This window comes from Megascapheus bottae, chromosome 22 (genome assembly GCF_031878675.1).
Source record: "Megascapheus bottae isolate mThoBot1 chromosome 22, mThoBot2.hap1, whole genome shotgun sequence".
NCBI classification, from domain to species: domain Eukaryota; kingdom Metazoa; phylum Chordata; class Mammalia; order Rodentia; family Geomyidae; genus Megascapheus; species Megascapheus bottae.
Window position 1 is genome coordinate 5049201 of NC_143530.1, and position 13814 is coordinate 5063014.

Consider the following 13814-nt stretch of genomic DNA (forward strand, 5'->3'; position numbering starts at 1 on the left):
AGAGAAAAGATCTCGAACCACCGCAGAAGTCTCAGGACCCCTCTGGCAGCCACCGAGGATAGGGGAAGAGAGGAGCATGGCTGAGTTTTGATAAAACTTTATTTGCAGACCCAGGCCAAAAGTCATAGTCAGCTGACTGCTGGGAGAAACATGGTGAAGTGTGCAAGGAAAGTGCAGGTGTGGACTTTTCACTACCATGCAGCTTAGGAAAGAAAAGCTGAGCTCACAGAGTGAGGGTCGATGTATAGGTAAGTGACTGAGCATGCTCACTGCAGAATCTAGGCAATGGCAGCTAGACCAGGGCTTCTGGAAAATATCCTTTCCATTCGTTTATGGTTCAAAGCTTAGAAATAAAACACAGGTTGTGGTGAGGAAAGACAAGGATGGCTTTAACAGGAGTTGCAACATCGGCACAGTGAGTAACACCTTCCTAATGCTTTCTCTGGACAAGGTATTCTTTGAGGGACCTGAAATGGAGTCAAATGAGGCCCAACTCTTAATCCTAGTTGCCCTACAAATGGAAACAGAGAAGGTGGCAACGCTTACTGGGGCTCTCACAGATGCTGCCCCCGCCCCGGCTTCAGTGATGTGGGAACGGCAACTGTTTCCACCGAGGACTGTGACAGCTGAGGGACAAAGTTTCTCTTCCTGTGCTGCAGCATGCACGAACTCGGATTCCAGAGGTCCCAGCCCCAACCATTCATTAAGGAAAGTTGACTTCCAGGGAAAACTTCCCTAGAAGGCAGCGTCCTTCTAATCCCTCCATAAAAGTTGGCTGGGTGGGGGGAGATCTAGACTCCATGGAGGCCGAATCTCACCTGTACTTTCCTAGAACAAACCAGGTAACAGTGAGCATAATCCTGCACCTATGTTTTGGTGTCTTTTGTTCATGTAATTAGGAATCTTGTTTCTCTCTCTCTCTCTCTCTCTCTCTCTCTCTCTCTCTCTCTCTCTCTCTCTCTCTCTCTCTCTCTCTCTCTCTCTCTCTCTCTTCCCCCCCCCCTCTCATGCAAGGGGAACACAGTTTCCATTACACAGACTTGAAGCATTGTGATGGGCTAGACGTCAGGTAGACAGGGATTAGGTGCCACAGCTCCCTTCTAATTTAATTCGATGGGCTTCCTACCATTTGCTTCTTGATCCTCTTGCAACCATGGAACAGGGGAGACTGAGGCAGGAGTCAGAGGCTGGGCACAATCCATCCACCCGTCTGTTCCTGCTTTGGCCCATCTAGAGGAGAGGCTGAGTGTATGGAAGTCGCATCTTTTTGAAGACGCTGGCCGATGACCACAGCCCCACAAATAAGGAACACTCCCCAGGAGTCCTGCCTGAGCCAGGGGTGACAACCGGTGGGTCCGAGGTCGAAGGTCAGGAAAGCTTCTCATTTCCCATCTGGTTGTTCACCTCCACCACACATGCCATCTTCCTGAAAAATACCAAGTGCCTGACTCCTCGACTCTGAAAGCGTGTCTTCACCAGAATTTTAAAATTAAGGTTCAACTTATTTTGTAGTTTAATATGACGATTCCCGAACCACCTACACGAGGCAAGCAGAGTAGCTGGACAAATAGTTCATCTGGGTCCATGAAGCATCTCTGCAGCCAGGCCCTGAGCCCAGGGTGAAGGCTGAGAGACGAACTCACAGGCCTGTTGTCTAGGCCGGCTAATTTAACTTTCTTGGAAAAATGGTCTATAATATTAAAAACAGGTTCATCATGGAATCCTTTGAAAACATTTAAAGATGAGGGGTGGTGGTTTTAAGGTGTGCATTCAGGGGCTCGGTTGACTAATCAGGCTTCTCCCACGTGAGCCACTCCTCCATCCCAGCCTTCTCTAGACTTAGTTCCCCTCCTCCTGTCCCTGGAGTCTCATGCCGGTACTCATGGCTGTCCTCAGACCAACATCCCCTCCCTATGCCTTCCTCCTTAGCAACCCCGTCAGTCAGGCCCCATAGCTCGAGCGTCGGCCTTGCACTTTCCCACAGCCCTTTCCTAGTTCCCCTGGGCAACACCACGCCCTTCCACTGTGGCCTCAGGTCCCTCATCCACCCCCAGCCCCCACCAGTTCACTCACCAAGGCTGAGAAACATCAAGGACATTGAGGAAGGCAGCACAGGTAGGTGTTATTCAAGTCGCTGTGCACGTGCCACACGCCTTGTGATTGCTGTGTGGTCTGCTATGGCCATGAAGCACGCTCATGCTGATTTCATGGAAGGTCTTGGGTACTTTAGCAAGGAACCCCTTGTTTATATGTTGTGCTCTGAGAGCAGGTCGGTGTTTCTGCACATGGCTTTCCCTGTCAAGGGACGCCATACTTTAATGATGATGTGTGCAAGCTAGCATGCTTTATGTAGCGTAGATGTGCTTACTAAGATGTATTCGGCTGTAAATTTCCTTTCTGGAGATGCAGGACAGTAGACCATGCCAGGACTGGTTTCAGTGTTTTCCGATTTGCCTTTCCCTGGTTTTGTCTGTGCCACAAGAGGGCGCCACTCTAACAACTAACACCGGGTGTGGCTGGGGTGTGTGGGGGGGAGGGCTGTCACAGAAACCCTTGTCTTAAACCAGGAAAATCTGCGTCAGGACAAGGATGGGAGCCATTTCAGTGTTTCTTGCAACTTAGATATTTCCAGTGATTCCCAGGGTTTGCAAACTGATTCCAACTTTTCTTTTAAAGAGCTTGTCTAGAAATAAGACAAGCTTGCAGTTTTGCCCATCCCTTTGGGGTATGTGGGAATTGTATACATGGCAGTGGATGTGACATTCTGTCTGTCTGGCACCTCAGAGAACTTTCCATTCTTTAAGTTGCCAACGTGCCGCTTCACAGGAGAACCTTCCTGGCTGCACCTGAGTGTGGTAGAAAACCAATGCCAAGCACTAAGTGGAGCTATTTATTGCTATGGGCTCAGGCCTCACCAGATACTTGGTAGAGGGAAAAATGGAAATCAAAAAGATTTAGGTTTATTTTATTTTATTTGTAACCCTTAGGTCACACAACTAACAGAAAGAAAATAGATTTTTCACCCTGGGTTTGAGTGATTTTGAGAAAGCAGCCACACAAACCACTTAGCTGGAGCCAGGTGTAATGGCATATACCTGTAATTCCCGAATGGGAGAGGCTGAGACAGTAGAATTTTATGTTTGAGGCCAGCTTTCGGTGACAGGGTGAGACCTTGTTTCAAAAAGAATACGGAAAAAACATCAGAGCATGTACCACACTGAAAGGCACCATGTTTTTTTTTTTTTTTATATACTATACGATAGCTTCAGGAAACAGGACTAGTTACCAACCAGAACTCATGACACGAATTTGCGCAGCTACCAAGAGAACGTAATCAGCTCCACTCACAGGAAATAGCTTTCCTGGCAAATAGCAGCAAAGAATGGTGATTAAAACAAGAGAAGGTTCCAGAAGAATGGGCCACAAACACAGCTATTCAGAAAAATGAATCCTTTGCCGTGGGCAAAGGGCAGAGAAGTGGTTATCAGAATGCTCATTTAGCCACCCTCCTGGCAAAGGCTTCCTTTTGTGAAAGCTGTGCGGTCACTGAACACACTCAAGGGCCGTGAGAAGAGCTGAGCAGGCTGTTCATTTTGAGCAACTGTCTATCCACTCTGTAACCAAGCCCGAGTCACTGAGCCGTGGGCTGCGAGCCAGAGGCCTCAGCCCTACCCTATTAAAACGCCCAGCACACAGGAACAAGGTCTTCATCTTTCGTCACAGGACTTAGCACAATGCGGCTTACCCTATGCGTGTTGGTTGATATGTCTCGAGCTGAGTGGCAGATGGAGAGGCTCTGGGAGTTTGGGGGTACCTGTGGGCATGTGGGGTAAAGGGATCCAAACTGCCTGGTATTTTACATTTGCTGACCTCTCTTCTTACACCCCGTGTGACATGAAGTGCCACTGAATCCTTTGTCACTCTACAAGTGTCACAGGTCCTAGAAGAGGGCGCTGAGTTCACAGACAGAGGACTCACAGATAGATGCCCAGCTTCGAGAATTTCCCCAGGGTTAGACATCTCAGATCAGAGGGAGGAAATCCAGTTAACAAGGCGCCACCCAGTGGCTGCTGTTGCCCCTGCTGTTTCTCTAGTGGGTTCCGTGTTTGTCTTTACACCCTGTTCTATCTAGCAGGTTTGCAAGCCCCATCCATAGCCTCTCACAGACCTCCTTTGTACCATATCACTGGCATTTCTGTCTGGCCTTTCTTTACTCCCCAGAGCCCACCCCCTCCCCTGGCTTTCCCCAGCCACCTGACACCCCACACAGGCCACTCCATTCTTACTAAACTGGCTTTGCCTCCGAGTGTGCTCTCTGTCTCTTTCCCCCATGAACCGCAGCTCACCCTTCAGTTTTCCATTCGGAGGCTATTTTGTACCAAACACATCCTTTGGCCACTTCACACTCCATCTAGGCTTCGGGTAAAGGCTTTTGGAAGTTCTAGAACCTCTTTGTTCCCTTCTCACCCACCCTTTATTTCCCTGTGTAATCTCCTGGTTCTCAGACGGAAGGGACGAGGCCTGTTTTGCACATTTCAAGGCAAGCACCTAGCAATGAGCTTAGTACCTGGCACGCGTTCCCTACAAATGAGCAAAGGACAGAGCAGTGGTTGTGGGAGTTGTATAAAGTCAGGGGAGAGGGGTCAGGGGTGGCAGGGGCTGAGTGTGGTGAGGAGATGGCACTCATGGCACAGGGAGATTTCTTCAGGTTGATGGAATTGCTACACAATTGGACTGTGGCAGTGTTTGCACAACTATAATATGTGTTGACTTAAAAACTCTCAATAACATACACTTTAGAGTGTTTTATGGAATGTGAATAATACTTCAATATAGCCAATTTTATGAAAGAGCCTATCTGTTCTTTCCTGCCTGGCTGGGAAGACCACCGAGGAATTTTACTTTGTTCCATGCAACCTTGACTTCTCCATGGCAGGTATTTAGAATTTGCCATCAATCGGGGCCGGGAGTTCGGCCTCGTGGTAGAGTGCTTGCCTAGCATGCACGAGGACCCGGGTTCAATTCCTCGGTACCACATACATAGAAAAAAGCTGGAAGTGGTGCTGAGGCTCAAGTGGTAGAGCTCTAGCCTTGAGAAAGCCCAAGGACAGTGCTCAGGCCCTGAGCTCAAGCCCAGGACTGGCAAAAAAAAAAAATTTGCCATCAATAACTGAGAGGTGCCCAGTGACACATGGTGGTGAAAACTCTCACATGAAACACTTGAAGAGAAGTCTCTTAGCCCCATTTGCTTAGAGGCTAACCCAATGTGTGTGAAAATTTGACAAGGCTGGAGACACAGAAAGGACAGACTACACAGTAGAAGCTGATTTCCTAAATTGGGAACTTGCGGTATAAAAATTGCTAATGAGCCCCTTGGTTGCTAGTATGTGGCAGTGCCTGGGCATTGTCCCTGAGGTTTTGGGCTCGAGGCTAGGGTTCTACGACTTGAACCACAGTTTGATTCCTGGCTTTTGCATGCAGGCAGGTGAATGCCTGGACTTCTTCCCCTGCCCCACGCTGGCTTTGAACCACGATCCTCAGATCTCAGCCTGAGTCACGGGGATTACAGGTCTGAACTACCTCTGCCTGGCAGTATATTGAAGCACTTTCTTTTAGTTTTAGAAATTTTACACCAAATATAGCCTGTGTTAAATAAAGAATGTGCAATAAAGATATCCAGTAGCTAAAGATGTTCAGGGAAATAAATAAATCTAGAATGTATAGAAGCTCACACACCAAGTTAGTCTTCGATTGGAGACTTTAGGAGTCTGAATATCATATCAGTGCTCATTCAGGGAGAGCATAGAGGAGCCACGCATCACCGGCTGGTCATGTGACTTACAGAGGAACAAGAAGTGCATCAACTTTGATCATAAATTGTATTTAGTTTTAAAACATCCATGGTATTAGCATTTTATGAGACTGGCGCACTGTCTACTGCGCTAAGGAGGCAGATGGTATTAGCATTTTAACAAATCAATATTCAATATTATTAATGGACCATTTTACACTTGGGCTAAGTCTTCCATTCCCATTGTGTGTTACAAGTCTCAACGCCAATGCTGTATTTTTTGTTGGAAATATCTGATTTAAATTTTTTTAACACCTGTAATTAAATTTTCTAAAGTTGACAGTTGAAAAAAACACCAGACCTAGCTGAGGAGTAATAAAGGGAATGAATATAATCAAAATATAGTGTATACATATGTGGAAATATTCACAATAAATACTTCTCACTTTGCAAAATTAACATACACTAAAAAATACATGATTGTAAAAATACATAGCATTAAGGTAACATATGTAAATTTAATTTACTGTGTCATTCACATATACAGTATGTATCAATGTGCTAGTTTAATAACCACTGCAAATAGAAGAGAGGCATTGCAGACAAAGTAAGATGCCAATATGATAAAATATCAGTAGAATACTCATAAGATACATTAACTCATATTAGGTTGTCCGATTGTTTCTTACTGAGCTGATTTGTTGACAAGACTTTTGCTCCTATGTAGACAAGAATGTGAATCAAAATGCCCTGAAATTTGTGTCTTTCAAAGCCCCAAAGGGGTAAAACCGTTTGAAACTATAGAGTTTTTGGTGTCCACCCCTCCCCACCATGGATTGACCTGATTATGCTGGGTTTCCTATCACTTTAGATTTTTGTTGTTACCTTTTGTTTTCCTCCCCACCCTCCCTGCTCAAGTTTCCTTATTCTTGGCATGCTTGACTCTGTGGTGATGGTGTTGGAGAGAGGCAGGAGGGGAGAGGGGGCTGACCCCCAACCCCCTAGGTCCAGGGGCCCCTTTGTCCCCTCCTGGAGTTCTTGCAGGCTGCAGTTTTAGCAAGGAAAGAACTACGTGTGTAAAACAACAGCCAGGCAAGAGGGTCAAGATGAATTTCTGGTCCTGGGACTCTGGTGAGAAGTCTGACTGCGAGCCTCCAGGTTCAGCATGCTCCTGGCACCCTCTGCCAGGCAGAGTCCTGGGTCAGAAACACGGTTCCCTCCCTGGGCTCGGGCCCTCTCCTCACGTCCCCCTCCACGCCCTGGCATTGCCGCCCTCCTCCACGCCCTGGCATTGCCGAGCCCAGCCAGGCCTGGGGTTCTCTTGTTCTTCGTATTCCTGTGGCTGTCCCCCGAAGGAAGGGACCGCTCCAGCTCTCTTTTCTTGGCATTCCAGTCTGGGTCCTGTTGGTCTAGCCACAGCTCTGTGCGCGGGGCGACTCTGCGGTGCGCTTGGCACTCTGGCTCTGCCCTGGAACGAGAACCGGGAGACAGGGCTCTGGGCACCAAGCCAGCCGGCCTGGCCAACCAAGGACCACGGTCCCGCCTGGCTCTGCACCCCCCGGCTCGCCCTAGTCCACTGCAGAACTAAGGCGGCCGAGTTTGTTCACACCCAAATACAACCTTGCACCAACTACTTTAGAAGTGGACAAAAGTGATGAACCAAGGGTGAGGGTCATACACTGAAGAAGGAGCTGCTATTCTTAAAAAGAAAAAAGAGCTTGTATCATTTGTGTTGGTACTAGGTCTTGAACCCAGGGCCTAGGTACTATCCTTTAGCATTTTTGTTCTGGGGTATTGTTCTGCCACTTAGGACACCATTCTGGCTTTTTGGTGGTTCAATGGAGATAAAAAGTTCAAAGATGCTCCTGCCAGGTTAGATTCAAACTGCAATCCTCAGATCTCAGCCTCCTGAATAGCTAGGATTACAGGCCTAACCTGTAATCAGTTGAAGTCCAACTCACACAGCAAGCTGAAATACCTTGTAGAAAGCTAAAGGGAGCCATGAAACTTGAATGCATGTCCTATCTTCAAACTTAGAACCCCAAGTCCCTGGTTGGAGATAATTTTTCTCTAATTCAAAATAATAAGATTAATAATCCTTTTCACCCCCAAATGCTTATCTCAGTGAAAAGTTAATATAAATCACTTAATACCAAAAAAAGTAAAAGCAATAGTAAATTGATCAGATCTATAGAGAATGACTTGAGATACTGAGTTGAAGAACTTGCCCCTCCGCTTCTCTGCTTTTATTTAAACTATTAAGTGGACCTTACTTCTCCAGAAAGGCCACACAGGCTGTGTGTCCGTAGATCTGGGCAATCCTCTTGGGTGTGTCTCCAAAGAAGTCTGGGGTGTCGATGGCCGCGTGCAGCGCGTGCAGGGCCTTGAGGATGTCCAGATGGCCCGACTCTGCTGCAAAGTGGGCGGGTGTCCAGCCCACATCCGTCACCAGGCAGGGTCTGGCTCCGTGTTCTATCAGGAGATGCATCACCTCCGCGTGCCCTTAAGTGTACCAAGGAGACACAGAGTGAGGTCAAGAGGAGAGGGTCAGCCTGTTCAACAGGGAGAAGGAAAGAAATCTGCTTTTGATGTACTTCTAGCTCGCTATCATTGCCTCTCACTCTTCTTTTTACTGGGAGAATCAGTGTCTACCTTCACCCTAAGAGCCTCGTGCCCACCTGAGATTGGAGCTCTCCACAAACTTCCTGTAGTCATTCCGAGACATTGCTGTCCCAGAGCCAACCTAGAACTCTGCTCCAATCCTGCCCCACAGAAACATCAGCAAGCTCATTCTGCTTCTGTCAAGAGCAAGTGTTCTCAAAGCCACCGAGAGTATAATGCATAAGCCATGATGCTTCTAGCCAGGAAGACTGAGTTTCGTCTCCGGATAGCATCACATACTAATAAATGCTTGTTTCTTGGTTAATTATGGACAATACCCACTGGGTCCTAAAGTAGAGCATGTGACATCACAGCTAGACACAGAGTAATGGCCAGTGCAGAACCAAATAATGCAGGAAAACTCAGCTTAGCACCAGTATCATTTGCTTTCTACTAAGACTTACAAAGAAAAAAAAATGTCCCAACTAAGTTTTCAACAACCAGCCTGGCTGGCTGGTGATCCATTCTCTCCCTGGAAGTGAAAACAGTCCATTGTAAAACAGCCTTGACTGTAGGATTCTCTTAATGAACATTCTTCAGTGGTGCTTTTCAGCCAAAGCCTTTGACTAACCCGTCAGCTGTGCGTGCCATTGGGCTTCCCTGACAGCCTGGCCTTTGTGAAGCATGGGGGGCTGGGTTCAGAGAGAGACAGAGTTCCTGTCTTTCTCCATGAGGAGGGCAGAAGAGGATCCATGACAATTAAAAATCAAGAGCTGATTATATCTGCAAGGCACTGTACACTCAATTCTCCTACTGCATTCCCATTCCAGGGCTCCAGTGTGGCGCTGCTTCCCCAATATTCAGAAGGAACAAACTGAGGCCTGCAAGTTTTCGAGAACACACCTGGAGTTCTTGCTGAAGCTGCAAGGGCGTTGTGAGGCCACACTCTCCCCACACAGCCTGCAGACTGGTGGACCCATGCGTGGTGAACTCAAATGGGTGACCCTCCACACCCCAGCATGGCCCCCCACCTTTGATGGCAGCCCAGTGAAGTGGGGTCCGGTCATTCCAATCCACGTCCTTGAAGTTTGGGTCACAGAGGCCTTTCTTCAAAATCTTCCTCACTGAGGTGCAGTCCCCTGCAGCCACTGCTTGGTGGAGCTTCGTCATGTCTGACAGCTTAGTCAGTTCCGTGACAGAATCTGTGGAAGAGAGCAGCCACGCAGAAGTTCCACGCACCCTCTTCCTGGCAGGAGTACCTGGACTTCTGTATCTGTGACTTCTGTGACGTACTTTCCTGCCTCGTCCATTCCACAGAGGGCGTCCTCATGTGTGTGCGCTGCTAAGTGGGTGCTCGGAACTTCCTCCTGTGTGTAACTGAATGCTAATTTTCTACCCCAAGCTTCTGATGGCACACACCCCACACTCAGAGCTGTATCTACACTCACCGAACAGCACTCCACTCCACTCCACTCCAAGCACATTCCCAGACCATCTCCTCCCCCACCCCCCCGCCCCAAACTGAAAGTTCAGAATTCTGTTCTTGTCTTTCAATCCTCAAGGGAGACTCTATGCTGTGAGAATGGCCCTAGAGCCAGACAGCCAGAAGGAAGGAAGGAAGGAGGGAAGGAAGGCAGGAAGCCCCTCCCTAGGGGTTCTTCTTTCAAAGAATCACAGGCTGGAGCCAAGGGTACCTAAGGCATCATCTTGATCACAGACAGCAGAAGAGCCCAAACACAGGCCATACTTTGTCTGCACACAGTACCACACAATATCCAGTGTAAACATTCCAACTTGAATGTCCAGACTAAAGGTTAATCCCTTTGTCCATAAAGGACAAGTATTTTTTAGGCCAAAGGCAAAGCTGTTACATGGGAAACTCCAAGCAACTTAAATAACAAGAGGGACAATTCTTGTTCAGGAAAAGGAGGATGGACCTGAGGGGGAAGGGCCAGGTCAGGGAGGCCGTCAAGTTCATTCTCAGCTCTAGTGCTGCTCCAGGCTGCAGGGAATCCTCTCATCGAGCCACCAACCATCACACAGAGAGGCTAAGACCAGAGACCTCGGTGCTGAGACTTCTGGAACATCACAGTATGTCCCTCTGACCAGTGCTCTTTCTGAGTTTGAAATCTTTAACCACGGTTGCCACCAAAGTTCTCAGCAGTAACAGGGACATTTAGGGACTGGGGGGAAACAAATACAGGGTGAAAAGAGTGAAGAGGGAGATTTGCACATATCCCAGGACCAGCCGGTGGTGGGCTAAGGTCACAAAGGTAGAGCCTGACTGTCCCATATACCACGGTCAGTGTGCAAACCACACGGTGCTCTTGCTTAAGTGCAGATTCTGATTTGGTGGGTCTGGGCTGAGACCTGGGAACCTGCTTTAGTGATCACATCTAGTTCATTCACCAGACTGTGAGATGTGGAATCTTTCTGGATAGAAAGCAGGGCTTTGGCAGTAGATAGAAAGAAGGGAGCCCTGCCAAAGACAGCAATTGTTCTTATGAAGGTCATTGGTGAATTTTTTTAAAATAAAGTAGCATTGGTCTGAGCTCTAGGTAAATCAGTTTGTGTGTGCAGGACATGTGTTGATCATAGCTTGTGCTTTCATGTTCTGCAGGTACTAAGCTGGGGAACAGAGACGGCAGGTCAGAAGGCATTGAACTTTCAAAATTCGCCTCAGGGCCAGGAGTTTGGCCTGATGGTAGAAGGCTCATCTTCCTCCCATGCACAAAGCCTTGGGTTTGAATCCTCAGTACCACATACATAGAAAAAGCTGGAAGTAGCACTGTGGCTCAAGTGGCAGAGCACTAGCCTTGAGCAAAACTTGTTCAAGGACAGTGCCCAGGCCCTGAGTTCAAGCCCCAGGACTGGAAAAAAAAACATTTTGCCTCAATCCCAAGCCCCTATGCTAAAGTACTTGCTAGACTATACAATGGCAAACAAAAAGCACTAGTGTTTCTAATCTGCAGGTGCTACTAAACATCCAAAAATGCCCAACCATGTTTGCAATCAGGTATGTCTGGCAGGCATTTTTCTTGTCTTTGCAAGTCTTTAAATGTGTTTACGCTTAAGCCATCGCCATTCATTCCACATGTGAGCGCATGCCAATGAGATGGCACCCCTTCCCGTGGGTGTCATAATTCAAAGAGAAGTTGACTTGGGCAGTAAACTTATTTCCAGAGAAATTGGAACACTACCCTAAAAGTAAAAAAAACACAAAGCCAGAGGAAAATTCTAGAACCCAGAATAGCTTGATGTGCTAATAAATAGCAAAAGTCAGAGAATTTACTTCCTGTTTTCAGTGAACAATTTAGCAGGAAAAGAATGGAGTTGCTGTCAGCAAATGGTGCCTGAAAGATAGTTATCCACTTTCAAAAGAATGGAATTGGATCCCTACCACAGTCCTGTGTTTTCCTCTGTGTGCTTTATGACTTCACATCTATCTATCTATCTATCTATCTTTTTTCTTTTATTCTATCAGTCTCTACCTATTTATCTACATTTATCTACTATCACTCTATCTATATTCTGCCTATATTATCTGTTTGCCCTTCTATCTTCTATCTGTCTAGCAATGTAACATAAGAGTAAGGATGTATTTCTAGGTTCTCAATTATATTCTGTGGGTCTATATTTCTCTTCTTGTATTAGCACCACATCAATCTTTATTTCTGCAGTTTTATAGTAAGTTTTGACATTGGAAAGTATGGATATTTGAATAGAATATGCATTCAAAAGAATGAAAGTATGTGTCTCTATAAAACACTGTACATCTGACTAATGCTTGTGGAAGCATTACTCATGATAGGGACAAAGTGAAAACATCTCACGTGTCACTCAGTAAAGCCATAGATAAATAAAAGGCAGACTATCTATGAGCAAATGGGTTATCTGGCCATCACAATGAGTGAAGCTGTGACCTAGGCTTCCTGGATAAATCTGCAGGCAAGCACGTGAGCAGAACAGTCAGAGAACACATCCTGCATTCTTCCATTCATGTGACAAGCCCACAGCAGCAAAGCATTGAAGCAAAAGGGGAATCACTCATTATCTAGAGCTGGGGTAAGAGTAGACATTCAGAATGACTCCTGAGAAAGTATACGATTTTACTTCTTAGATAAATGAAATGTCTTAATATTAAAGTGTAGCAGATAATGTTTGCACAACCCTAAAATACCAAGCACCATAGAGTTATACACTTTAAATGAATTTAATTTTATAGTGAGTGAATTAACTCTACAGATTTTTAAAACAATGAATAGGGACAAATGATGAAAGGGATGAAGCTTTGTGCTCACAGACCGACATGGTGAATTAAAACTCTGTTATACAACCACTTAACAAGAATAAAACAAAATTTAAAACATACAACTTCATTGGGCATTTTTTGCCAGTCCTGGGGCTTGAACTCAAGGTCTGAGCACTGTCCTTGGACTTTCTCAAGGCTAGAGCTCTACCACTTGAGCCACAGCACCACTTTTGGCTTTTTTCTATGTATGTGGTACCGAGGAATCGAACCCAGGTTTTCGTGCATGCTAGACAAGCACTCTACCACTAGGCCAAACTCCTGGCCCTTCATTGTGTTTTTTGAACAAAAAAGCAAACTCTTTTTGAACAAAATGGATATGATTCATTAGTTTACTTTTTGAGAGTGTGGGTGTGTATGTGTGTTGGAATTGGGTTTTAATTTGAGACAGGACTTCATTATGTATTCCAAGCTGGCTTTGAACTTGCAATGTAGTTAAGCCTGACCTTGAACTTTCAAACTCCCTGCCTTAGCCTTTGGAGTGCACATGTCACTGACAACTACATCTAGTGAACTTGATGTCATCGTGCATTTCAGTAAGTGGGAATGAATTCTTGCCATTTTTGCAAATGCATCTCAGTTTAAAAAGTAGCAATGTAGTATATTTTTAATAGATATAAGTATTAAATATTTAATAGATATTATCATACCTGCTATAGTAAATAAGAGAGGGGTGATATGAAACTACTTACTCGCTTTTTCCATGGAACTCTGTGTCTGCATGCAAACGTAATGTCCAGAGTGGTGTTGTGTTCTCACCATGGAAACTGACCCTGCATTCCCCATAAGGCTGGCCAATCAGCGTCAGCTTCCTCTGTGTCTGGTGTGTGTTTGGGGAACTGGGGAGGGCTGCCCTCTGCCTCACAGGGAAACTCTTGAGCAAGCCTGTCTTCTTCTTCTTCAGTTCAAATGTGGTGTCCTTTAACAGATAATAACAGTGATAATCCCACACAGGTTGACACATTTAATTGTGTGGGGTAGGTACAATTCTTATCCCTACCTTAGACACAAGAAAACAGAGGGAAGTATAATCAAGTCCTCTGTTGCTACTTGGGTAGATCAAGATGTTATTATCTGCCCCTCTAAACTGCCTTCTGAGGGGGTCAACTCAAA

The 13814-nt window shown here is 46.2% G+C and overlaps 1 protein-coding gene across 1 annotated transcript; it reads right to left on the reverse strand.

Annotated features, from left to right (window-relative positions):
• Window positions 1-5930: 5930 nt before the first annotated feature.
• On the reverse strand, window positions 5931-13450 carry Ankrd66 (ankyrin repeat domain 66). The gene is made up of 4 exons (XM_090355297.1): window positions 13394-13450; window positions 9424-9594; window positions 8065-8293; window positions 5931-7259 (listed from the first exon to the last, which is right to left on the reverse strand). The coding sequence occupies exons 1-4, from the start codon at window positions 13422-13424 to the stop codon at window positions 6893-6895; spliced, it is 798 nt and encodes a 265-aa protein (XP_090211423.1). The 5' UTR covers window positions 13425-13450; the 3' UTR covers window positions 5931-6892.
• Between the last annotated feature and the right edge of the window lie 364 nt (window positions 13451-13814).